This window comes from Tasmannia lanceolata, unplaced genomic scaffold, assembly GCF_043159265.1.
Source record: "Tasmannia lanceolata isolate RefF3 unplaced genomic scaffold, GAP_Taslan_0.1 ptg000048l, whole genome shotgun sequence".
Taxonomy (NCBI): domain Eukaryota; kingdom Viridiplantae; phylum Streptophyta; class Magnoliopsida; order Canellales; family Winteraceae; genus Tasmannia; species Tasmannia lanceolata.
The window spans coordinates 1,967,912-1,994,811 of NW_027518725.1; the positions used below are offsets into that span (position 1 = coordinate 1,967,912).

At 37.9% G+C, this 26,900-nt stretch overlaps 2 protein-coding genes across 3 annotated transcripts; one reads left to right on the forward strand and one right to left on the reverse strand.

The window, feature by feature from the left end:
* Window positions 1-843: 843 nt before the first annotated feature.
* Window positions 844-17,330, reverse strand: LOC143864271 (BRCA1-A complex subunit BRE-like protein). Of its 2 annotated transcripts, none has more exons than XM_077375183.1 (13): window positions 17,151-17,330; window positions 13,236-13,323; window positions 12,174-12,363; window positions 11,885-11,975; window positions 11,037-11,072; window positions 10,783-10,881; window positions 9,438-9,556; window positions 9,290-9,338; window positions 3,494-3,583; window positions 3,359-3,412; window positions 2,315-2,380; window positions 1,227-1,324; window positions 844-1,108 (listed from the first exon to the last, which is right to left on the reverse strand). In XM_077375183.1, exons 1-13 carry the CDS (start codon window positions 17,226-17,228, stop codon window positions 1,039-1,041), a joined length of 1,128 nt encoding a protein of 375 aa, XP_077231298.1. In that variant the 5' UTR covers window positions 17,229-17,330; the 3' UTR covers window positions 844-1,038. The 2 variants fall into 2 exon arrangements, with proteins under 2 accessions (XP_077231298.1, XP_077231297.1); XM_077375182.1 differs by having other exon boundaries at window positions 9,426-9,556.
* A 2,876-nt stretch (window positions 17,331-20,206) lies between these two features.
* Window positions 20,207-20,973, forward strand: LOC143864272 (peptidyl-prolyl cis-trans isomerase 2-like). Its single transcript, XM_077375184.1, has one exon. It carries the CDS (start codon window positions 20,242-20,244, stop codon window positions 20,761-20,763), a length of 522 nt encoding a protein of 173 aa, XP_077231299.1. The 5' UTR covers window positions 20,207-20,241; the 3' UTR covers window positions 20,764-20,973.
* Window positions 20,974-26,900: the final 5,927 nt, after the last annotated feature.

A 26,900-nucleotide genomic window follows, 5' to 3' on the forward strand; every position in this document is an offset into this window, starting at 1 on the left:
AAAAGGGCGCGAATTTATCATTGCCCTTTCCTAATTATAGTTTGGTTGTTGATAATGATATCTTTAAGCCTTGACTGGAGATATGAGATTTCTGCTAATTTTTTGCAGCATTTTTATCCTACGATTGGGTGTTAGTTTGGCATGGGACGAAGACCAAGTGAATTGCATCATGATGTTCTACAAGATCAACGGTCTTGATTGCACACATGACCATGATCCAATGCACTCATGATGTGACTATTATCTAGGGTCAAGCATACCGTCAAATAATTGGAGTTAGACAAATCAATGTGAAATGGGGTTATCATCAAAATTAAATGTAATTTTGAGTCCTAGCATAGTAAGTAGTCATCTGGTAATGTAATAGGGTGGTAGTCCTCCCGTAGATTAGTGGTGAACCTATGTTTGGTTATCAAGGGTGGATTAGTAGTAGTAATAGGAGAGAGAGAGAGGTTAATGCAGTAGATCCTACTCAAGTTGTACACAGTCGGGGCTTAGGGTGAGAGAGAGAGGTTAATGTGACAAAAATACCCTACACAAATAGACAAATGAACAAGAATACGAAGGATATTTTCGTACATTGGCACTCCATTCAGATCTAAAATCCTCCATTGGATTTTGTCACTATTTACGGGTCACGATCCGAAAAACTTTCTGACCTTATGATATGGATCCAACGGACACTGTTTGGATCCAGCTGTTGTGCCCAAATCCTGTCCATCAACATTCACAACATTCGCGCACACATGGAAAGCGCACCATGTTGAATATAAATGAAGACGCTTGATAAAACTATACGTATTACCTAGACTTTTTTCAGTTAATTTATATGCTCAAAGAAGATCGAGAAAGAAAATTGATTAAGCTGCTAGAAACCAAGTCCATTTACAAATGAATGCTCATTTAGATCAAAACCCACATAAAAGGAACTAAAATGCAATAAAACTACTTTGTCAAATTACTTATTAGAAGAACAAACAGTGCACAATGTCATTCTGTTTAGTAAAGGGAGATAAACATTACCTTCAAGGCCCCATACTAGTGTTGCTGAAGTAGGGTATCATTGCAGTACTTCTTAAAGTTCAAACACTCCTCAGATATGAATTCACTGTAAAAAATATATATATATTCATGCAGATAAAATAAATTATAGACAAACTATGATGGCAAACTAATAAATATTGGACAAACTATGATCTCAAATTACAGATCCAGTAGGAACTTACGAAATGCGCTCGGCCATTTGTGATGCTTCCCATCTTGGGCTCCACGGATAATCGGTCAAAGGAGGAGACATGACTGGTATACCTTGTGAATTGAAATGCTAAAAAAAATGCAAGGGAACAGCTTAATCAGTAACAAGAATATGTTGTCACCTATGTTACATGGATTCTTCTGAATGGGCAACGTATCCATATCGGACATGTGTTGGATTCCACTACTTTAGGATTCACTGTGAAACTTCCAGATCTCTTTTATCTATTTTTTTTTTTCTAAATACTACTACAACAAAGTTAAAAGGGAATTGCTAGCGTCCATCGCAAAAGGCATTTCGCGGCTGGTCTGTTGCGACCACCCACCTCATGAATGAAGACAAAAGCTGTTGTCTTCATTCATGAGGTGGCTGGTCTAACATGCGACAGACCAGCTGCAAGATGCCTTTTGCGATGGACCGTAGCAAATCCCAAGTTAAAATTATCACATGTTTTGAGTTTTATCTATTCTAATAGTAAGTTTTTTATATGAAAATAACACATCATATTTACATAACTTACAAAAATTCTTAATATGTTACACGTTATTACCTTATTATAATGTAAAAGAATTAAAATTAGAATTAATATATTGGTGAATCCATGAATCCTTTTTTCGGAGGTTAACCGAATCCAACACTCAGTACCCGTGTCCCTATCCATGCAACATAGGTTGTCACAAAACATTTAAAGGCAAGCGTGTATATATCCTTCCTCATTACGAGTTAATTAAAATGTATATGACTGAGAATCACTTGAGTTTTATGTGAGTAAATGATACTTCAGAGCTATGAAATCATCGTCCGTCTTCAAATATGAATGTGAACAAGAGAATTATTAAATGATGCTTGCAGCCAACAAAATCAAAATCTTTTGCTGATAAATTAAGGGACAATAGTAATGGCTTCGAAAGAAATACAATGACAAAAGCTGACCAGCTTTTTGTTAGAATATGGACAAGATTTTAAGAAGAAAGAAGCACGGAGAGATATGTATATAACTCTTTCTAAATTGGAAAACACCTATGAATTAGTATGTACAATAAATAAATGTTTCACTACCTGTGAACTTTGCAGTGTCAAAACAGGTTGTTGCTTAGGGAACCGAGTTGGGAGTGAAAAATGAACCTACAGTAATAATATCACAGTTGGCTCAGTTCCCGACACGGAAATAAAAAAGAGCAATAATATTGTGGCAATAGGTGAATAGCAGCACAGAGACAAAAATTCAGATTAAAACTTAGGATTTTTAAAAAAGATATGAAAAAAGCACCTCCCTGAAAGTGTGTGAAAGCAAATCTAACTATAGGTATAGGTACATGTAATAATGAGGATAGCCAATCTTTTAACAATCAAATGCTTCTTCTAGATTTAAGACTAACTAAACTGCAAATAATAGGCAATAAAAAGTGGGCGATGATACTCTCTCTCTCTCTCTCTCTCTCTCTCTCTCTCTCTCTCTCTCTCTCTCTCTCTCTCTCTCTGCAGTACGCATTCGCCCCCCTTATAATGTGAATAGTGGGCAACTTTAACGCTTTTTGACGTCAAATCACGTTAAAAGGGGGGCGAATGCGTACTGCAGGGGCGGTGAAAATATCGTCACCCTAAAAAGTTACTAATACTAAAGAAGAAGAAAAGATATGATGGGCGAGTGGAGAGATATTTCTATTCCTTAGCTGTTGCAACCCCTTTTGTGTTCATGAAATTTTGTTGCCAAGTGCCATAATACCTTTTTGTTACCTTTTCAAAAAAAAAATACCCTTTTTTGTTTATTCCCACACGAGCCAGAGAAAACAAGCAACTAGAGACAAAACAAGCGAGAAAGGGGTAAAGTAGAGAGAGAGAGAGAGAGAGAGAGAGAGAGAGAGACATTGATATGAAAATCATCATGATCTTGCATGGCCCCCATGGTTGGGGGGAAGAAGCAGAATGGTTAGAACCATGATAATGTTTTGTGAGTGGGTGCAGTTAGGCTTCTCATGTGCTTCGTGTATTAGAGCTCATAGACAACCATGGCAAGCTACATACGCATGTTCAGCACAACAATATTTGGAAAATGAAGGTCATTTATGACATAAATGGCCATAAACAAGATTTTTATCATACCAGAAATGTGAAAGTTCCAGAGGCAGCTAGAACTGTGGCTCTCCTGCAAAACACCTGGCAAGTGAAGCAATCAGAAAAAAATCATTTCTTGGTTTACATGATCAGCAAATACAAGGAGAATTGCCAAATGCATACTGGATCAGCTTCTACTGGCCTTCCAAAGAAAACGGCTAAAGCCTCAATAAAACATCTTCTATCACCAACTGATTCAACGGCTTCCAAGACCTAGCAAGGAAGGAATCACATTAAATTGCAGAAGAGTTGCAGCATAGCAGAAACAAATTTTTTTGGTAGGCAAGCTGAGATCGAACCTGCGACCTCAAGATTGAGATACAAATCCTCAATCATTGAGATGCGCACACACGAGATACAAAGCACATATGCAGACACATATATGGGAAAAGGGTGTCTGGTCGATGGATCAGATAACTTATCTGGTCCTTCGACCAGAAACAGAGTGGGGCCCGCATTGTTTGGGTGATGCAAACCATTCATTTGATGGGCCTGACATAGATAGGGTGTGCCCAAAAAATCATCTCCATAGGATCATCCTAACCCTTCGATTTGTGGAGGTTAAAACAGACGTGATGATGTCAGCTTGTTAGAATTGTTACAGCCAATGAGAGAATTTTCAAATAAAGAGACAGTTTCTGTTATCAAAACAAGAGAGTGAAGATATTAGCTCGATGGAATTGTTAAAGCCAATGAGAGAAATTTCAAATAAAGAGGCAGTCGCTGATACCAAAATGAGAAGGGTGAAGATAATAGCTTCTTGGAATTGTTACAGCCAATGAGAGAAGTTTAAAATAAAGAGACACGTAATGTGCATGATGAACACGCATACAGACGTGATGATGTCAGCTTGTTAGAATTGTTACAGCCAATGAGAGAATTTTCAAATAAAGAGAGTTTCTGATATCAAAACAAGAGAGTGAAGATATTAGCTCGATGGAATTGTTAAAGCCAATGAGAGAAGTTTCAAATAAAGAGGCAGTCGCTGATACCAAAATGAGAGGGGTGAAGATAATAGCTTCTTGGAATTGTTACAGCCAATGAGAAAGTTTAAAATAAAGAGACTGTAAGCCCAATGGTTTTTACCTTGGCATTCCCATCTTGTTTTGATGATTCCAATACACAAGTGATCATTTATCACTAATGTGTTTGTTTGTCTAAGTTGTAGATCTTGATAAAGTAAGATCAAGGATGCTTGGATTGAAGGCCAAGAAGCCCACATTGGACCACTAATTGGAAGGCCAAAGTCATCAAGCAAGAAGTCATGAAGATTTGAAGACATGAAGAAATTAATATTGAAGACCATTTCTTAAATGTAATTGATCCAAACCTAGATTAGGTTTTTAGAGGCATGATTAAAGTAATCTCACACACCCTAAATAAACAAGTGATTGTACTTGTGGAGTTCCAACACCTTGGAACCCTCATAGCAATCCCATCTTGATTGAGAACTGGAAGCCCAAAAAAACAGAATTGAAAATCTGCTCTGCATAGGCTTCTCGGAACTCCGAGAGGTTTTCTCGGAACTCCGAGAATTCTCGGAACTCCGAGAAATGGTCCAGTAGACTTTTTCCAATTTCTGTGAGGTTCTCGGAACTCCGAGATTTTTTCTCGGAACTCCGAGAATTCTCGGAACTCCGAGAATTATTCTCGGAACTCCGAGAACACTCCAACGGTCTGAAAAAGAGCCGTTTGGAATTTTGCTGGAATTACCGTAATGCCACTGAACGGTCATATTTTGTTTTTCCTATAAATATGGGTGTTCTAAACATACAAACTATCAATCCTAACACTCTTAAACTTCATTTGAATACCCAAGAGTGAATCAAGCTTCAATTGTGCCTCTCATCACCAACTCTAGGATTTGGATCATAGGCTCTCAATTGTACATCTTTTGTAACCCTTGTGAAGGGATCTTTTAGTTCTTTCTTTCATCTTTCAAGATTTGTATTCGGGCGAGTATTCGGAGAAGCGGAGCCCTTTTTCTCCGTGGTGAGGATTGCCACCAAGGTTAAAGCAATTGTAATTGGCACCGATCTTCGCCAAGGTTAAGAAGATCAAATAGTGAAGCCATCAACGGGTTTGGTTGGTGGAGTGGAGTAGGCCTCGAGTTTGAGGACCGAACCACTTTAAATCTCGGGTGCACTCTTTCTATCTCTTTGCTCTTTCATTTGCATTGCACCATTAGATTTAACTTGTATGCTTAAAATATTGTTTTTGATCTCTTAATCGGTTTAAGGTTTTCAAATTGGTAAATTCTAGTTTTCTTAAACAACCGTGTTCTCCCTCCTCATAGTTGCCATTTCTAATTCAACTTGGGACCCCCTATATCGGATTTTCACTTGGTATCAGAGCCTTGGCTCTTAAAAGATTTTAAAATTTTTGAAAAAGTTATTTCAAAATCTAACTAGGGAAAGATTTTATTTGGCAACTTCTAATTGTGAAATGGCACACCAAATTGGAACCGGACTTCCGGAAGGCCATTCCACAACTAGACCTCCTTTCTTCAATGGGTCAAACTATGGACATTGGAAAACAAGGATGCGCATCTATCTTCTTTCGATAGATGTGGAACTTTGGTACATTGTTGAAAATGGATACAATGTACCTTCCAATCCTTTTGAAGAATGGAATGTGGTAGAGAAAAGGCAAGCTAATTTGAACTACAAAGCAATAAATTCCTTGTTTTGTGCCTTAGCTACCGAGGAGTTTAATAGAGTTGCTCTTTTTGATTCCGCCAAGACTATTTGGGATACCCTTGCAACTACCCATGAGGGAACATCACAAGTCAAGGATTCCAAAATAAACTTGTTAAAGAGCAAGTATGAAATGTTTAGAATGAGTCCAAACGAGAGTATTTCGGAAATGTATACTCGTTTTTCTATTATTTCTAACGAACTAGCTAATCTTGGTAAATCTTATCCTAACGATGAGCTTGTGAGTAAGTTACTTAGGTCTCTTCCTCCCCATTGGGATCCAAAGGTAACCGCGATTCAAGAGTCAAAAAATCTCAAGACTCTAACCATAGAGGAGCTTGTAGGATCTCTCATCACCCATGAGATGCTCCTTACTAGCCGACAAGAGGAAAAGAAGCCAAAGGAGAAGGAGAGGGAATTTAGATCCCTAGCACTCAAGGCTTCCAAGGAAGACTCATCAAGTGAAGCGGATAGTGACGAAGAAGAAGCTTTACGAAGATTCAAGAGCTTGTGGAGAAAGAAGCATAAGAAAGATAAGAAGAAGAAAGAGGAAAGTGATGTTGAAAGAGCCTTAAGATGCTTCAATTGCAAGAAGATTGGACACAAAAGACCGGATTGTCCACTTCTAAAATCAACTTCCTCTAAGTACAAGGGTAAGAAGGATTTGAAGAAGCATAAGGCTCTTGCCGCCGGTTGGGATGCGTTAAGCACATCGGGCAAAAGCTCAAGTGAAGGGGAAGAAAATAAAAAAGATGATCTTTGCTTCATGACATTCGCCCATGAAGTTGAGGTAAACTCTAACCCCTCATATTCTTCATCTAGTAGTAAAAGTGATAGCATACCTTATGATGAATTATGTGAAACCTTACATACCCAAATTTCCAAAAACAAAGTTCTTAAAAAATCCATTTTAAAGTTAGAAAAAGAACTTGAATTTTTGAAAAGTGATTTATCTTCTTCCATATCTCAAGAACAAGTTACACTTGAAAATCATAAACTTGAGATTAATACCCTTAAGGGTAGCTTGGATGAGAAAACTTGCCAACTTTTAAAATTTCAAAATATGGCAAGCTCCTCCAATTCTTATGAAGATGAAAGAAATGAGCTTTTAGTTCAAACATCCCATCTTCATAATGAAAATGAAAGACTTAGATTATGTTTACATGGATTTCTAAATGGAAATAAAATTATTGACATAATCCTAAGTAAAACTAGTCTTAGACCTCAACATGCTTATCATGATAGGACTAGTGTATCTAACCCTCTTGTTAGATGCCATTTTTGTGGAATGAATGGTCATTACCAATTCCAATGTGCATCCAAGAGTAGGGCTAGATGTGGGACCAAGAAATCTTGGGTTCCCAAAACCCCCATATGATGATATTCATATTGTGTAGATTAGGGGTTTTTTTTTAACTTAAAATTGAATATATTTCATTTGTATGTTTTGTTTGATAACCCCTCTTGTATTGTAAAATTATTTCAACTAGGGGGAGTTAAAATTGAATTTTTCTTTGAAAAAGGGGGAGCTTTAAAATTGTAAATTTTAAACCCTTGTTTTTCTTACCCCTTCTTTTTGTTGATGACAAAGGGGGAGAAGAATCTAGAGTAAAGTCTCTAGTGTAAGAAAAATGTGAAAAGAGTATATGCTTTGATTTGTAAATCTCTTGTGCTTGTCATCATCAAAAAGGGGGAGATTGTAAGCCCAATGGTTTTTACCTTGGCATTCCCATCTTGTTTTGATGATTCCAATACACAAGTGATCATTTATCACTAATGTGTTTGTTTGTCTAAGTTGTAGATCTTGATAAAGTAAGATCAAGGATGCTTGGATTGAAGGCCAAGAAGCCCACATTGGACCACTAATTGGAAGGCCAAAGTCATCAAGCAAGAAGTCATGAAGATTTGAAGACATGAAGAAATTAATATTGAAGACCATTTCTTAAATGTAATTGATCCAAACCTAGATTAGGTTTTTAGAGGCATGATTAAAGTAATCTCACACACCCTAAATAAACAAGTGATTGTACTTGTGGAGTTCCAACACCTTGGAACCCTTATAGCAATCCCATCTTGATTGAGAACTGGAAGCCCAAAAAAACAGAATTGAAAATCTGCTCTGCATAGGCTTCTCGGAACTCCGAGAGGTTTTCTCGGAACTCCGAGAATTATTCTCGGAACTCCGAGAAATGGTCCAGTAGACTTTTTCCAATTTCTGTGAGGCTTCTCGGAACTCCGAGATTTTTTCTCGGAACTCCGAGAACACTCCAACGGTCTGAAAAAGAGCCGTTTGGAATTTTGCTGGAATTACCGTAATGCCACTGAACGGTCATATTTTGTTTTTCCTATAAATATGGGTGTTCTAAACATACAAACTATCAATCCTAACACTCTTAAACTTCATTTGAATACCCAAGAGTGAATCAAGCTTCAATTGTGCCTCTCATCACCAACTCTAGGATTTGGATCATAGGCTCTCAATTGTACATCTTTTGTAACCCTTGTGAAGGGATCTTTTAGTTCTTTCTTTCATCTTTCAAGATTTGTATTCGGGCGAGTATTCGGAGAAGCGGAGCCCTTTTTCTCCGTGGTGAGGATTGCCACCAAGGTTAAAGCAATTGTAATTGGCACCGATCTTCGCCAAGGTTAAGAAGATCAAATAGTGAAGCCATCAACGGGTTTGGTTGGTGGAGTGGAGTAGGCCTCGAGTTTGAGGACCGAACCACTTTAAATCTCGGGTGCACTCTTTCTATCTCTTTGCTCTTTCATTTGCATTGCACCATTAGATTTAACTTGTATGCTTAAAATATTGTTTTTGATCTCTTAATCGGTTTAAGGTTTTCAAATTGGTAAATTCTAGTTTTCTTAAACAACCGTGTTCTCCCTCCTCATAGTTGCCATTTCTAATTCAACTTGGGACCCCCTATATCGGATTTTCAGAGACACATGTAATTCAGACTATGACATTCACACGCAGAGCCAATGAGAGAAGTTTAAAATAAAGAGACACGTAATGCGCATGCTGAACACGCATACAATCACAAAAATGCACTGGGAGATGATAAGAACACCCGTTATTTATAGGAGAACAACCCTGTGGTTGTTGTTTGATACTAGTGAACCAAATATTCTCTAAAAGGGACCAAATTGCTTTTATGAAGCAAGAGTCCTTTGAAAGAATGAGATAAAGGAAGTCATTTTTAATAAAAAAAATGTAACTGACCTGCACTCTCAGATTTTCTTCAAAAGTAGGAAGATATTCAGCCATGCACCTTTGAAAGAGAAGAAAACACAAACAAAATATATGAATAATTAGTAGACTGATGACTATGGTGGCTGTAGAAAAAAAAAAAACTTACATTCCATCTAACCAAGGAGGAAGCTTGATATCATCAACAGAAAATAACATCTTAAGTTCTGATGAAGAGACTAATTTTATACGTGGGGCACAAGGAGCTGAAGAATATTTTCTGATGACTGGAAATACGACCTGCAACCTTTGAAAATTTAGAACATAATAAAGAACCTCAAGCAACTTATTTCCCAGTTATTTACATATGATAGAACAAGCAGCCACTTAAATGGATCGATGAAAAGAAGAAATGAGATAAGTCCCATTAAGGCCCCAAACCTATATAGCAGATATCATTGATGCAAGTTCTAAATAAAGAAGTATCAGGTTTAAAAAGAGGAAATATTCAAGAAAAAAAGAAGAATTAGGAATTCATAGAAACAATAAACAAAGACCAGTAACCACTAATCTGAAAGCATCAGCTGCTACTTCAATAAATGCTTCCTGGAGTTAAATAGAAAAATCTGAATGTCTCCAATTTTCTGTCCTTTGATTTTAGAAAATGTCATTTCAAATATACTTTGCAGGAGAAGGCGTAGAGTTGCCTTCCCTATGAATGCAGGAGGCACAATTAACCTCCCAACTGAGAAGAAACAAGTGAGCCATAGTGGCCAAGTTCGGACTTGGGGATAATTCAGGGAGGCAAATGTTCGAAAAAAATCCGTAAAGTTTCAAGAAAAGATCGGGAAATTTTCAAAAATAATTTGTGTTTCTATTTAAAATAGATACATGTTATATTGACTATATATAATTATATATAGTAAAATTTGTAAGTTTGTAAGACAAGTGAATTTACTGGTATGTTGGTTAATAATTCACTTAGATTGTAAAGGTCATGTGTTTAGTTCCCCCATGGCCCCATGTTCCTTTTTGTCTGCAGTGTTCAATAAATTTGCAATATATTTGACAAATTTGTAAATCATTGATAAGGTCATGATTTTTTAGTTACAAGTCACGAAATTTTTAAGAATTGGAAATGTCGTGGAAAATAACAAATTGAGTTAATTTCTCAAATAAATGTTATACGAGGTCTAATCAGAACAGGAATAGAAAACCATATTTGTGGTTTGGAGGTTTTCATGGCAACCACTCAGTTGAATAAAATGTACCAGAAAAGATCAGTTGTTGGAAGCATTCACAAGAAGAATTAAGAGGATTTCATAACCGAGACATGCAATATCGCTTCATAACATCACTTTTTTTTTTCTTCAAATTTTACACATAAGTGTGCCAAACTGGGTCATACTAAACTAATATTTATTGATAATATGTGACATATTACATCAAATAACCGTACAAAAGAAGAGTTCTGAATCATCTTACTGATATGATAAGCCACTAGCACAAAGAAACCAAAGAAAAACCTGTAAGTAGATCTTTTGCTGATGTCTCCAGGGGCACCCGTGTACCAGTTTGTTTAAGTCCATGTCCAGTAAAGGGACAGCGAATCTCACTTCCTCTAGCTACACTAAAATTAAAAAATACATATTATACTCTCAAAGAAAACAGGCCAAGAAAACCAAAAGCTTATTCCAGTTCACAATCAAAATAATCACCACTTACAAAAGTAGTTGGTAGAACCAATAAAAAAAGCCATGAAACTATGAATATCACTTACCTTTTCAGAACCCGAAACCATAGACAATTCAATTCCCTGCACCATGATCATGGAAGTTAATACAAAAAATCAAATTTCACCAGCCAAACCGATAGAAGTGCATGCAAGGACAGAGGTTTAGAAAATGCACATTAGATTCAAAAACGATGTAAAGCCCATCCCAGGTTGAATAAAAAATCGACCAAGCAACTGACTGAGTCCACCAATTCTTTTGGAATTTTTTTAAAATGGATTTTTTTTAAATAGTTAAGATATCATATTTAAAAACAGAGAAACTTCAGCGGTGAAAATAGGATTATATATATAAGGGAATTATACACTTGTCTTGATAATGGCTCTCCTCTTTTTTATGCACTTGTCTCATTGGCAGTGGTTGATAGATTTTTGCGAATTGTAACGGCCTCAAACATATGATTAAGGAAGGTATGAAACTAAGAATTGAACACCGTTATTAAAACAGGGGGGCGCTAATATCATTAACTAAAGCTAAATGGAGAACACATAATTGCGGTAGGAAACGTCTGAATATTTGGACTCAACATGGAATCCACCCAACTGTTTGGACAAGTCAACGCAACACAGTTGAACAAGTAATCACATAAGAAAAATGTTTAAGAAAAAGTAAGAAAGTACGATAATCTGATAATAAAGTATTTGGGGATTGATATTTCTAGACCCTTTCCAGCATTTCCACCCCCTCATTTATTATTTGTGTGATTTAAACTGTTTTCCAAAAATGACTAAATTATCCTCCAAAAATGACTAATTAGGAGTTTAATTATACTCCTAATTTGATCTACCTACTAATTGCATACATAGATCATTTGCTATAAAGCACAATATCATACCTCCCTAGAGAGAATGGTACTAATTTCAAACTTCAATCTCTCATCATCAAGTTCCACAACACGCTTCCTCTGGTAAGCCATGTAAAGATCCCTAAAAACGAGGCAGCAATCAGTATCTACAAGACATAACATCAAAATAAAGGTACAACCAGGAAATAAATACAAACTTTGTGCAACTTTGTGCTAAACAACGAATTTAGAAAAGCCGACATCAAAATTAATATAGAGTAACTTGGTAATCATGGTCTTACTCTTAAGAAAATACTGACTATAGGTTCCCAAGTCTAACCTTAGTTCATGAATGAGTGATAATAGCCTTGTGGGGTCTTTGTTATTCCAATCACACAAACTGCTCTTGATTGTCTGAATTCCGCCTTCCCCCTCACCAGACATAGGAAGGGGATGAAAGCTATCATCTTCCGGTGCAAATATGATATCTGGAGCAGCCAAAGGGTACTGTGCATTGTATATTATATCCCCTGAAAAAACAAACTATGGTAAACAACACCTTTCAAAAATACCAATTGGCAACAATAAAATCAAGAGATAACTTCCTAGTTTTTTCTTTTGACTTTCAAAAAAAAACTTCCTAGTTTTTCTTTTGTCTCCCCTTTTGTTTTATGGCACGGTTGGAGATCGGTTTGTTCGAGTGCCGAGAATGCTGTCCATGTCATTCAGGATTGGGAGCCTCCGGAGGCAGGTTTTATCAAGTTAAATTTCGATGGTTCTAGTCTTGGTAGCCCGGGCCGGCCGATATTGGCGGAGTTCTAAGGGATGAGAAGGGAGTGGTCTTGTGGGCTTTCCCAGGGCCCATTGGAGTTGCTGATTCGAATGAGGTGGAAGTACGGGCTGCTCATCAAGGGGTAAAATTATTGGGGAAGATAGACCTTAACCAAGTTGTGGTGGAACGTGACTCCCTTAATGTCATTTGTTTGTTATCCGGTTCTCACCCTTTTCCTTGGCGGTTTGCAGATTTTTTCAATGATATATCAGACATTGTGCGCTCTTCTGGCATCTCCTTCCGCCACATTAGGAGATTGGCCAATGGAGTAGCGGATAGTTTGGCTAAAAGCGGAGTGCATTTGGAGAGCAATATGATTTTCTCCCTCCCTGACGCATTGTTTTTGTTTTTTCTTTTCTTTTGTATATAGCTTGTATATTCTTGCTCATCTTCACTGTATTTTTTGACCTCCTTGGTCTTTTTAATGAAATTCTTCACCATTGAAAAAAAAAACGAGAGATAAACAGTTTGACCAGAAAAAGTACTAGCTCGGAAAACCAAACAATTTTTTTTAATAGTAGAAATATATTTTTTTGAATGGTAAAATATTAAAAGAATGTTCTTACTAACATTTTATATAATCTAGGCAGAATGGGATCAGCAAACAGAACCGGTCAGAATAAGAAGAATTCTTGCAACCAGACCATATCTGATCAACCTGCATGGCCACATACACAGCATGTGCATAACACGCAATTACAACAAAATTAGTATAAGATACAGATTGGAAATAAGTCAGAGACAAAATTTCACATCAAGAAAATTTCTTCTATTCTGAAAATATAAGTGCAAAACTTTTTAAAAACTTCCATAACAAAAGGTACACAATGTGGTTCTTACGGTACAATAAATAAATAGCAAAACACAAATGTTAAATAGAACAGTACTCCAATACAATAAGGTACCATCTAACATCAACAAGTTCATAAAAGATATCACAGACATACCAAGTTAAAACATGGATTAAAGCATCATCCAACTTAATATATGGCCTGACAGAAGTGGGTTTTTTACCAGCATTTTATTTTATATTTTTTTGAACAATAGCAAAGAAATTTTATCGAGCAAGGAATACAGCTCGAGATGGTCATGCAGGACACAAGTTATACACAAGGTTTTAAATTTCGACCGAAATCCGAAATTTGGGATTTCGGAACCAAAAACCGAAATCAACCAAAACCGAAATTTTGGAAATTTCCCAATTTTCGAAATTTCAGGAAATGCAATTTTTAAAATTTTTACAAGATTTCGGCCGAAATTTCATTACAATAATGAAATTTGCTGCTTCTTTTTTTTTACAGAATTTCAGCTGAAATTTCGAAATTTCGGGAAAATGCAATTTTTAATTTTTTTTACAAGATTTCGGCCGAAATTTCTTTAATAATTTTTTACAATAATGAAATTTGCTTCTTTTTTTTTACCGAATTTCAGCTGAAATTTCGGTATTTCAGCCGAAATTTTGGTTTCAGCTGCATCCGGAACCGAAACCGAAATTTAAAACCGTGGTTATACATACAAGACATAAAGACACCATATTAAGGCATCTCTACATCTGAAACAACAAAGGAGTAAAGTGATCTCCCACAAGGCCACAACTAATAAATCACACAATGCCCCTCCTTTACCAAAGAATCCAACACATCACTAACCTCCCTCATGAACTGCTAAAATCTAATCTCCACTGGCGCATTATGATCTAAAAAAAACTCCTTTATGGGTCAGCAAGTCTACAAGGATACATGGATGCCCTGGGATATCCATCTAATAATGCTCCTCGAGTCACCTTCCACAGGCAAAGGGCTGCTACTCAAAGAAACAACAGACTTCAAACCTTGACGAAGGCTAAAACCTTGCCTCAATCGAGTCTCTTGCCCCTAAATAACCAGAGAAAGACAATATGACCATCCCTGCATGATCTCCGAATAAACCAATGCTAGCTGGTCCAGGATAGCCAAAAGTGCAGCCAACAAAATTAAGCTTTAGGTGATTCCCTGGAGGATGGTGACACTATCCCAATCTTTTCTTGAGGGGTGTAGCGGTTGTCATATCTTGGTCCAACACCTTCTACAGTCCTCACAATTAAAGTCCTTGAATTCCTTCATCACTTTAGCTCAAGAAATAATGTATCTAATGATCTCCTTTGTTTCTGTCAGATGTTGCCTTTTATTGAGAAACACTATAATTTTGTCCTTTCCAAAGCACCGAACACCAAGATCAATTTTCACAAGATTCTCCATCTAAGAGAGAGGAGGTCTGCTGACCAATTCTCAATTAATGCTTCAAAAGAACCAGGGATAGGCACCCAACGCACATCAGATAAGGAGAAGATCTGCTCCCATAGCTAGACCACAAAAGGTGGGTAATTGTCTTCTCCATGTTGCTCATGATAGGAATGCCAACCCCCCCCCCCCCCCCCCGGGAGGTAGTCCACCATCAGTATCTTAACTAAACATGCAACCCAACAAAAAGCAACGACCCTCAAAGGACACAAGAAAGACCACAACATAAACGTGGGAGCAACTGACACACTCCCACCTCTAAAACCCTATAGAAAGACCAAACTAAGAAGACACCATCTGGACTGATGCAGAACAAAGAGAGAGATTTCTTCTAACTTTTGGCTATGTAAAACTCACCCTAATCTAGCCGATCTAGGGTTTCAACAAGCTTTCCAAAAATAGAACAAGATCTAGCCCTTAAATATCAGATCTACGTTAACCACAATGATCTACGGTAAAATCACAATGATCCAGAGTAAAATTACCCAAATCAAATTGTTGGATCTTGATATCAAATCAAACACTAGATATGACAGCTGAGATTAACTCCATACAACCGTCATACTTACGAACAGATTGGTTCGATATGATATTCAAGATTATTATACTAACATAACTAGAGATCACGTCAAAGACATTATTAAGTCAATTGGTGGGCTTCAAAGATTCAAATGAAGACAAAGTTTTGGCACTTCGTTTTGGTATCAAGCTGTCAATTGATGGGCTTCAAATATTCAAATGAAGCCAAAGTTTTGGCACTTAGTTTTTGTATCAAGCTGCCAATTGATGGGCTTCAAAGATTCAAATGAAGCCAAAATTTTGGCACTTAATTTTCGTATCAAGCTTATTTGCTTTAGCTTTGAAGGGCCCTTTGATCATTGACGGGGGCTCTCCCAATGCCATTAAGTGGATAAGGTCTAAGGTGGATTATCCATGGAGGATGGCTGATCCTATGGAGGAAACTCTTGATCTGAACTGACGTTTGTAGATGTACTAATGAGGCAAATGCTTTAGCGCGTGAAGGGGTGATTAGGGAGGGGGTGGTTGTTTGTGATTTCTTCTCTCTTGATGTGCATGTCTTCTAACTTTTTTTTCTTTTTCTCTTTGATTGCTTGCCTTCGTGACCATATTCTTCGGTGTCCTTTAATAAAATTTTATCAATAAAAAAAAATGATTATGAAACTAACCCTTATCCCAACACTCTACATACCTAAATTACCATGGAAAAAATAATTAAGAAAATGTGTATTGTACCCTTAGTCACAAAGCAAATATCAAACTTTTACATAAAACCACACTGATATTTAATTCATGAGAGCAACCCTACTAATTTCATGGATTCTTGAGAAATAAGCAAACAAACAAAAAAAAAACCTTCCAACAGCTACCCGGGCACAATTTACACCCTTTTAAATGCACAGAAAATTACTCAATATGAAAAAACTGCATCATCCAACAAAAAAATCAGTATCATAAATACACACATTGAACACCAAGTTTTTTTTTACCCTTAACATACCCATAGTCATATGCATGTCAACTGCAACAAACAATCATATTTGCTACTTTGGGTGCACAATCTAATTAGATTTTGGGTGCGATTTGAGTGAAAACTTGCAGTCCATTTTTTTTTCAGATTGCAAGTCCACACACATATTGCACCCACAGTTCAATTAGATTCAACACCCAATCAAACCCTACACTTCACATGCATTTTATCGACAATGTGCCATACACCCACTGCAGACATCATACAGTACCCCACTATGACACAAATCAACTACAAGATCATAACGCAAACAACATGTTGGTAGATAGCTATGTGTTCTCATATGTGAAAAATTATCAATATATGACTCCCAAATTGGATATACACCCAATTTGGATACACACCCAGATTTCAATTTGGGCGATAGGGCTCTAAAATTGGATAAACACTCAATATAGGACACCCAAATTGAATATACACCCAATTTGGATATACACCCCTTGATTATCAGATGTTAAACTAAATGACTGATTTGTGATACCCATCAAACAAGTCATTGATTATCAAAGTACAATAACAAAGATCAAGCAAAGAGAGGAAACAAAAAAATAATACCTTGTTGAAACTCTCGTTGTACTGCTTTTAAAATAAGGGGGTAAAGATCTATGGGTCTAAAAATAAAATAAGTGAAAAGGGGTGAGGGAAAGTGAGGCGTACCTTGATGGAGAGAGGGGAATGAGTAATGAGATAATTGAGCTGAGCTGAAATTAGAGGAGGTAAGGTTTCTACAGACATCTCTCTGTAGACTACAGAAGAGGTGAAGAAAAAGAAGAGATTCTCCTTTGCCTTCTCTGGGTTTTTCTTCTTCTCAGTTTTCCTTACCCCCTTTGCTTGTAGAGCAACTATTTTGGTACTACTGCAGTCCTGCGTGAGCTTTTATAGTGGTATGTGCACATACATGTGGGCCCCACCTATTTGGATGATCCGAATCGCTCATCTACTGGACCATACCAGGCAACCCATGTACATGTGGGCCGCACCTAGTCAGATTAGACCTGGCAAACGGGTGGCCGGGCCGGGTTTCACCCAACCTGTACGGGTCCGGGTATTTTACGGGTCACAATTTGGTGACCCTAGACCCCACCCGTATGGGCCGGTGGACCTGCCGATCACCCCTTTTTTTTCTTCTTTTTCTTTTTTTGTTTTTTGTTTTTATTCCCACACTATAACAGGATGATCCAAACCGTCCATGTGATGGGCCATAACATAAATATATTGTGCCCAAAAAGTCATTTCAATAGGATGATCCTAGCCCTCTGATCTATGGAGGAATTGCATATTATTATTTATGAAAATCTCTATACATTGAAGGGCTAGGATCATCCTATGGAAATGATTTTTGGGCACAACCAATTTACGATGTGTTCCATCACATGGACGGTTTAGATCATCCTATGATGTGGTCTGTACTGTACTTTGTGAAAAAATGGGACTATAAGATCTTACACCATTTAAAATTTAGGGAAAAATAAACTTAGACCCCTGTTGTTTCTGACACATTCAACTTAACCCCAAAAGTTTAAAAAGTTACAAGTAGACCCCCTGTAGTTTCATTGGGTTTTTTTTAACTGGACGGAGCTGACGACGTGAGGAAAATACCAAAATGCCCTCATCTTCCCCAATTGAAAATAAGGTTTTTCATACTTGAAAACTAAAAATTGGGGTTTGATTCAAACCCTTGTTGATTTATCAACATAAACCCTCCATTTAGGAGTTTTATTTTTCTTCATTCACATCATTATAATGATTTGCACAAAAACTCTAATGTTTTAGGGCTTTATTTTTTTTGCTTTTACCAAAGTTTTTTTTCTTGAAATGTGGGTTATGGGGTGGAGTTCGATTGTCTGTAGTGGAGGTGACGGCGGTTGCCGGAGATTGCGACGGCGGCGGTGAGAAATGTCGTAACCCTAATCCCTCTGAAAATGAGGGTATTTTTGTCCTCAAAATATTAACCATGGTTAGTTTTAGTCTTTCCGTCAGGTTAAACTGACGGACAGTTGACGGAGGGGGTGTACTTGTCAAGTTTTGAAACCACAGGGGTTACTTGTAACTTTTTAAACTTTGCGTCAGAAACCACATGGGTCTAAGTGTATTTTTCCCTTTCTAAATCATTTGTGTTTTTACTAGCACCTACGGGTCCAACCGGCCTGGCCCAAATTTGACGTACTGGCGCAGAACCTCGCTTCTTTCATGAAACCAGTGGATTCAGGAGATATTGTGGCCTTCTCTAAGTATGCTTTTGCAGCTGAAGTTGGCCCCTATCCTATATTCCATTTTTTAGCGGACTTATAGCCTTTGATGAGTAGGGGGGGTTCTACCCCTGTAGCCGGTTACAACCATGTAGGGAGCTAAAGGTTTGTTGCCCAATTGCTAGCTCAAATGAGCGGATGCGGAGCTTTTCTGCAGAAACCAACGAAAGGTCTGAAGATAGAGAGTTTCCAGAATATCAAAGTCGTAGGGCCGAGTCAAACTTCAAACGGGTCACTCGCTAGGGACCTGGACCTCGTAAATTACGGGCGGGTCGGGTGGACCCGTAGGTCCATGTCACTTTTTGCCAGGTCTAATTCAGATGATCCAAATCATTCGTCATTTCCTTAGGATGATCATGACCCTCTGATCTATAGAGGGAGTCCACATAATCGTCCTTCATTAGATCGGAGGCTATGATCATCCAATGGAAATGATTTTTGGGGCAGAACCTATCTACATTTTGGCCCAACAAATGAACGGTTTGGATCATCCAGTGAAGTGGGCCGTACTGTTGTTTTTGAAAAATACTTACTTCATGGCAACACCATATAAAGGGATTTGCTAGCATCCATATAAAATTAACAAGTAAATGTGTTTTTTTTTTTGGCTTAAAAGAGTTTTAAAGTAATGTTTTTTCTCTCTTTCTCTCATGACACCCCCTTCTGCCCATGGATATGTTATGAGTTATGACCATGGTTTTAAATTTCGACGGAAATCCAAAATTTTGGATTTTGGTCGAGACCGACACCGAAATCACATATACCATAAATGGTATTTTATTTAGTCCGAAATTTCAGAATTTAGGTCGAAATTTTGGTTTTTGTCCGAAATATCACTCAAAAACCAGGTTTTTTTTAATTAATTAAATATTTTACCGAAATTTTGTATGGAATAAAATATTGTTTATCTTGTTTTGCCGGATTTCGGCCGAAATTTCGATTTTGGTGGGGTCCGAAAACGGTACCGAAACCGAAATTTAAAACCTTGGTTATGACTACTCTACAAGGGGCCCGGTTGGATTGCAAGAATTTTGTCTTGTTGAAAAATTTAGAAAGAAAAAACACAAGAATTTTGGGGCCTGTTCTGTTTGACACCCACATTATTCAATCGGTTGCAACAATCTAAAACAAACAGGCCTTATCAGTTATCACTCTAAATTAGGAAGATGATAAATCCGACCCCTCAAAGATAATTCGCATCCCTTTACTGTGAATTGACGTAAAAAAGGAGCGTATGTGGCGGACTGACGCTATTTTCACGTCAATTGAGGTTAACGTGGTACGAATTATCCTCTAGGGGTGCGGATTTATCATGTCCCTATCCATAATTGTATGACTTTACTGCTCCAACCTCTAGTCTCAGACAATCCAGATCCCACCACGTGTAAACAACCAACGGCCAAGATCAACCTGAACAAAAACAAACCCTCAAAGACAGACAATATATACCACCGATCTCCCAACAAAACCCTATCAAGCCACTTTTTGTTGCAGAAAAAATGGCACCAAACCCTAAAGTGTTCTTCGACATGACCGTCGGCGATACTCCGGCCGGCCGGATCGTGATAGAACTCTACGCCGACACAACTCCGATCACCGCCGAGAACTTCCGAGCACTCTGTACCGGCGAGAAAGGCGTGGGCCGGAGTGGAAAACCTCTCCACTACAAAGGATCGAGTTTCCACCGCGTAATCCCTAATTTCATGTGTCAGGGAGGCGATTTCACGGCAGGAAATGGCACCGGAGGTGAATCGATCTATGGAGAAAAGTTCGCTGATGAGAATTTCATCAAAAAACACACCGGTGCCGGAATCCTCTCTATGGCGAATGCAGGACCTGGAACGAATGGATCTCAGTTCTTTATTTGCACTGTTAGTACTCCTTGGCTTGATGGAAAGCATGTTGTGTTTGGACAAGTTGTTGAAGGATTGGATGTTGTGAAGGCGATCGAGTGTGTTGGATCTCAATCTGGTAGGACTAAGAAGTCTGTTGTGATCGCTGATTGCGGACAGATCTCTTGAATTTAACAAGAGATTTCTGCGATCTGATCTGATCTGACCTGGATAATGGTTCGTTTTTCATCTTGCTTCGGTTATCTTTAAATTTTAGTGATCGATGAGTGTTTCTTTAAATCTGACTTTGTTTTTGCTTGTTCTATGAGACTTTTTTGAGTAGATCTTTACTCTGAGACTCGAATAATGTTAGTAGTGATAGTTTTTTGCCGCTTTTTATTGTGATCTGATCTGGATAATGTTTCGTGTTTATCTAACTTTGTTTTTCTTTAAGATTTCCTTTAAATTTCTGGATGACAGTGATGAATTTTTCTGGTTCTACGGGGACTTTTTTGTGTAGATCTTTACTCTGAAACTCTAATAAGGTTAGTAGTGAATAGTGATGTCTTCCTTGTTTTTTTAATGCCTTTTCAACTGATCTGACCGCTAAAAACTGTCCGATTAGTGTGATCTAATCTAGATACAGGTTCGTCTTTCATTTAACTTTGTATATCTAAGTTTTCCTTGGATTTCTTGATCGTATCTTTAGGTCTGATTTTGCTTTTACTGGTTCTATCAAGACTTTTTTATGTAGATCTTTACTCTGAAATGTGAAAAAGGTTAGTAGTGTGGCTTCTTCGTTTTTATGCCTTATTTACTGATCTGACTGTTAAAGACTGGCGGATTAATGCGATCTGATCTTATCTGGATAATGGTTCGTGTTTCATCTAACTTTGTATTTGTGTTTCATCTAACTTTGTTTATCTTTAAGTTTTCCTTAACTTTCTTGATGTAGTGGAATTTGGCTTGGAAAGTATACGGGAGAAATTATATGGTAAAAAGGGCAGAGAGAGCCGACTGTGTGGTAAAAAGGGCAGAGAGAAAACTTGCCACCCTTGATTTCTGATCCAAGGAAAAGTACAAAAAAGGGGACTTTTCTTGGATAAAAAATAAAGGGAGGGGGGTTTTCTCTCTCCGACCTTTACATCACACGGTCGGCCACCATATAAAATCTCAGTATAAGGAGAGCACATTGATGCCGCGTTTATTACCTTTGAAACTTGTACGGTAGTTTCAATGGATTTTTTATGCTAAATCGGCAACCAAGCACCATAAAATTGAAGAAAAGTGCATTTTTTGCTTGGGAAATCCTTGAGGATGCCAAGCATGTGGCATCCAAACAAAGCTTTAGACTATGTTTGGTTGCTAGGAGTGGCTCGGAGAGTAGTGGAATAAGAAGTCAAAAGGGAGGAGACGAGCATTTGATTTGTCAGGAAATACCTCCGAGAATAGTGTTAGTGGTGTTTTGTTGCACGACATATACTCGAAGGGTAGGAGAATAAGTAGGGGGTGTCATTACATATATATATATATATATATATATATATATATATATATATATATATATAGAGAGAGAGAGAGAGAGAGAGAGAGAGAGAGCATAATTCCCTAGAAAATTCAAGCAAAATTCCTTGATTTTGGAAGAATTTAGTTTTGAAGTCATAAGGAGGGGGACAACGAATCTACCTCTATAGACATGCAATCATTGCACGAGAGGCATCGAAGGGAGTCAAAGGAGGAGTCCAATGCTATTTTTGGCAACCAAAATGTGGAATGACATTCAATTTGACTCTGAGATGTCTCCTCAGTAATTATTTCATGTCTGCTGTAGTGGTATTCTCGTCCCCTCGTAACATCCAAGCCAAATTCCACCTTCTTGCGGAATTCTGTTTGAAATTTCTTGGGAATGGTACTTTTTCTTTGAGATGTCTCCTGGGTAATTATTGCAAGTCTACTGCAATGGTATTCTTGTTTCCTCCTTGTAACATCTAAGCCAAATTCCACCTTGTGGAAATTTTTTTTTTGAAATTTCTCGGGAATAGTGCTTTTTTCTCTCTTTATTCCCACACTCTTCTCTCTTCATGGGTAGTGACCTCTTAAGAATGATGCCTTTTTTGTGGATTTTTGCTAATAGTTTGCTAGTATCCTACGTAGGAAGATAGGAGGAGACAAACCGAAAAGTCTTCTAGTAGTATGAAACTCTACATGCAACCAAACACTACTAGTAGATGACATGACACCCTCAAAACCCGTCAAAATATCTAGTAAACTCAGGACATTGTGCAACCAAACCGACCTAACTGTTTGGAGAGTAGTGGAATTAGTGGTCAAAAGGGAGGAGACACGCATTAGATTTGCCTGTAATTACCTCGGAGAATAGTGGCAAGTAGTGTTTGGTTTGCACGATAGAGACTCAGAGTAGGGGAAAAAGCAGCGGGTGTCATTGCTAATATATATAGAGAGAGAGGAGAGAAAAACACCATTTTAAAGATTTTTCAAGCCAAATTTCATCTTTTTTGTTGAATTTGGTTTTAAAGTTATAAGGAGCGGACAAGAATTCCACCTCAACAGAGTTGCAATAATTACCTGGAAGACATCCCAACGAATCTCTCGGGAGTCGAATGCAATATTGGCTACCAAACGAGGAATGGCATCCCAAATCCAAACAAAATTTTGACGGCTGGTGGGATTTTGTGCAACCAAATACGCTAAGCACTGAACTCCCGGAGACTCCCTGGGATGTAGGCTTTGTTTGGCTGCAAGTAGTTACGTTGTAGATTAGTGGTATATGTAGTCAATAGGGAGGAGACTCCTCTGATCTACCTAGAATTTACCTCGTAACCATTAAAAAAAGGAATTTACCTTGTAGAATAGTGTTAAGTAGTGTTTGGTTGCCAACCTCCTAGAGTAGTGGGAAGGGGTGTCATTGCCAGTATAGAAAGAGGAGAGAAGGAAGAGAGAGAAAGAGAAAAAGCACCAATGTAGAAAGAGAATAGGGGGGAAGAGAGAAAAAGAGAGAGAAAAAAAGCATCATTGCCAAATTCCAATTTTTTGAGAAATTTGGCGTGGAAGCTGGAAGGTATAATGAGAAGACATGGATGCCACGTCACCAGGCCTGCAATAATTACATATGAAACTTCTACGGTAGTCCCTAGGGATTTGCATGCTACATTGGCAAGAGGTTTTGCTGATGTGGCGCTCAAATGGAAAGCAAAACCTAAACCAGCTTGGTTTTTATACAACCATACACACCCATAGGTAATTATTGCATGTCTGTTGACGTGGCATTCTTGTCCCCTCCTTTTTATAACATCCAAGCCGAATTCCACAAAAAAAGTGAAATTTCTCTTGGAATTTCTTGGGAATGGTTCTTCTTTTCTCTTTCTCCCCCGTTCCCTTCTCGTATCTCGATATATTGGTAATGACACGTCTTAGGAATGATGCCTTTTTAGTGGGTTTTAGGTTTTCTTTAGTAGTTAGTATGTTATGTGCAAGACAAGGAGACAAGCCGAAAAGTCTTCTAGTGGCATGAAACTCTACATGCAACCGAACACTATTGTTAGATGACTTGACACCCTCAAAACTAGTCAAAACATCTAGTAAACCCAGTATAGAGAAACATTGAATTCGCCTCTTTTCTTTACATGGGACAGCCAGCTGAAGTGTACGTGGCAATCTGGAACGTTGAATCCTTCCCACGTTAAGTACATCAGTCAGCTTCAGTGTATGAGAATAAGTGGTTGAAGGAATGGATGTCGTGAAGGCGATATTGAGAATGTCAGATCTTCCTTCGATAGGACTGCGAAGTCGGTTGTGATTGCTGATCGTGGACTGATCTCTTGAGTTTAACAACAAATTGCCACGATCTGATCTGATATGGATAATGGTTCGTGTTTCATCTTTGTTTTATCTTTAAATTTTAGTGATCGATGAGGTTTTCTTTAGTTCTGATTTTGTTTTTGCTGTTTCTTTCGAGACTTTTGTGGTAGATCTTTACTCTAAACTCGAAGAAAGTTAGTAGTGATGGCCTCTTCATTTTTTTTTCCTTATCCACTGACCCGACAGCTAAAACTGGCGGATCAGTGTGATCTGATCTGATATGATCTGGGTAATGGTTCGTGTTTTGTCTTTATGTTTTCCCGACCTTTCTTGATCGTAGTGATGAATGAGGGTTCCTTTAGTTCTGATTTTGCTTTTGCTGGTTCTATCAAAACTTTTTTGTTTTTGTCTTTATGCCGAAACTCGAACAAGGTTATTAGTGATCTTTTTTTTTTTTGCTTTTTATCGCCTTTCCCACTGATATGACGGCTTAAAACTGGCATACCAGTGCGGTTTTAGGCAACCGATTTATATTATAGGTGAATAGTATTTACTCAGTATTGGTTATGCATTTGTATTATGTAATCTGCGTTCACCATTTGCACATCGGTTAGAGTGGCATTTGGTGGCATGTTTATTTTAGGGTTGGCGATATCATTTCTCTAGTCACGAGTCTTACGAGTGCTTTCATTAGGTTCGAACTTGTCTTGTTTTGATGTTGTTTCTGCTTCCGGTGCTTAGATGGTGAATGTGTAGGGGTGGCATTATCAAAACAAGAGGTCTATGCTAGTTTATTTAAATCATCTCTATATTATCTTAGTCGTTATCATTGGACTTTTTGCTATTATATTTCTCGGATTTGCTTGGCAATTTCGCGGAAAGCCCCAAGCGTAGTCATTTTTTGGTTGTGCTGCATAGACTCGGAGTAGGGGAATAGGTAAACATGGAGGAGACAAGCATCGGATTTGCTTGGAATTACCTCGGAGAATAGTGGTAAGTAGTGTTTGGTTGTCAACCGATAGGGAGTGTTATTACATTTTTGGGAGAAAATGATATCGGCACTCCCTTGGTTTTACAAGGCCACTCTGTATTTGATATTTTCACCACCTTATCCAGCATCTGTGTTTCTATTGCTCCCTGAAAGTGACTTCTTGTTTGTTTTTTTCCAAAATTCAATTCAAGTTCTCCCTTTCTACTATTTCTTAAAATTAATGCATGTTTGAATTTCCCGAGCAAGCGTATCTGCCACCTTCATTGGCGTGGCAGACCTCTTGACATGTTGAAAGGAGATATCCGAGGTCCCCACGCGGTAACTAATCTCAAGGTAAAAATTTGCAACTCTCCGGGGGAATCACGTTGAGGGATTCCCCTTCCACCGCTATTTTGTCTAAGAGTTTGCTCACTAGTAATTTTATTCCTTGGTGCACAGGAATGCGGCCTGCGTACGCCCAAATCACAAAGCTACATCATTTCTCAACACCATTGATGCCGGCTTGGCCCGAGTTTCCCATACTCGATCAGTCAAAATTGAGTTTTAAAAATCCAAGCAGAGGAGAGGCTCCCACTCCCGTACTCAGTCCATAGCCTCTCCCCCCTCTCACCCTCACTATTGGGTAAGCTAATATTCCATGGAAAAACTTTTCATGGTTGAAATGTATTTGGTATTTTGGGTTACGTGAGAGCTTAGTGGGCAGATTGCACTAGCTCATTACTCAGCCCATCTAAGCCCTAACCCTCACCATTGGGTAAGCTAAAATCCATGAAAAAAAAATTAATGTTTGATATTTTACCCTCTTATTACTCAGGCCATCTTAGGCCACTCGTTCTCCCTCTCACCCTCACCATTGGGTAAGCTAATATTCCGTGGAAAAAAAATCATGGTTGAAACATGTTTGATGTTTTGGGCAATTGCCCATCTGAGAGCTAGTGAGTGGCCCACATTGTGTGGACGGTTCAATCCAAGATTGGAAGCTATGCTCATTTGTTAGGTTACCCTAACCTCTTTTTTTTCAAAGAAAATTATTTAGAGGTCTCTACAGCAACCAAGCATGAGCTTCCCTGCTTCATAGTTTAAAAAAATGATACTATGAAAAGCCCTACCAAGAATGTCTTTTTTCAATAATTCCGGGGTGGGTTTACAATTCCATTGAAAACAGGGAAATATTTTTATATCGGAAAAAAAAATCCATGGAAAATGAGGTTACCAAGCATTGGAAATTTGGTTTCTAATAGAAAAAGTTTTTAATACATCCAAGCACCCACTTAAAGAATGCTAATAGGATAAGCCCTACCATGAGAAGAGATGAGCATGAAAAACCTGAAGAGGGTCGGCACTCTCTTCTCTAGTTTAACTCCCTCCCTAAAATCATGGTTTAAAATTTCGGTTTCGGACCCCTGAAATTCCAAATTTTCAACAGAAATTCCAAATTTTCGGCCAAAATCCAGCGAAACAAAGAAAATAATATTTTATTCAATATTAAATTTTGGTGAAATATTAAATTGATTAA

Bases quoted from the DNA above. Each gene is read 5' to 3' on its own strand.
- LOC143864272 (XM_077375184.1), top strand. From the start codon at position 20,242: ATGGCACCAAACCCTAAAGTGTTCTTCGACATGACCGTCGGCGATACT.
- LOC143864271 (XM_077375182.1), bottom strand. From the start codon at position 17,228: ATGTCTGTAGAAACCTTACCTCCTCTAATTTCAGCTCAGCTCAATTAT. The intron at 12,364-13,235 runs GTTAGTAAGAAC...TTGTTTTTTCAG, and splicing joins CTGCCTAGATTATATAAAAT to GGGATATAATATACAATGCA. The intron at 1,325-2,314 runs GTAGTGAAACAT...CATTTTTTTTAG, and splicing joins TGACACTGCAAAGTTCACAG to CATTTCAATTCACAAGGTAT.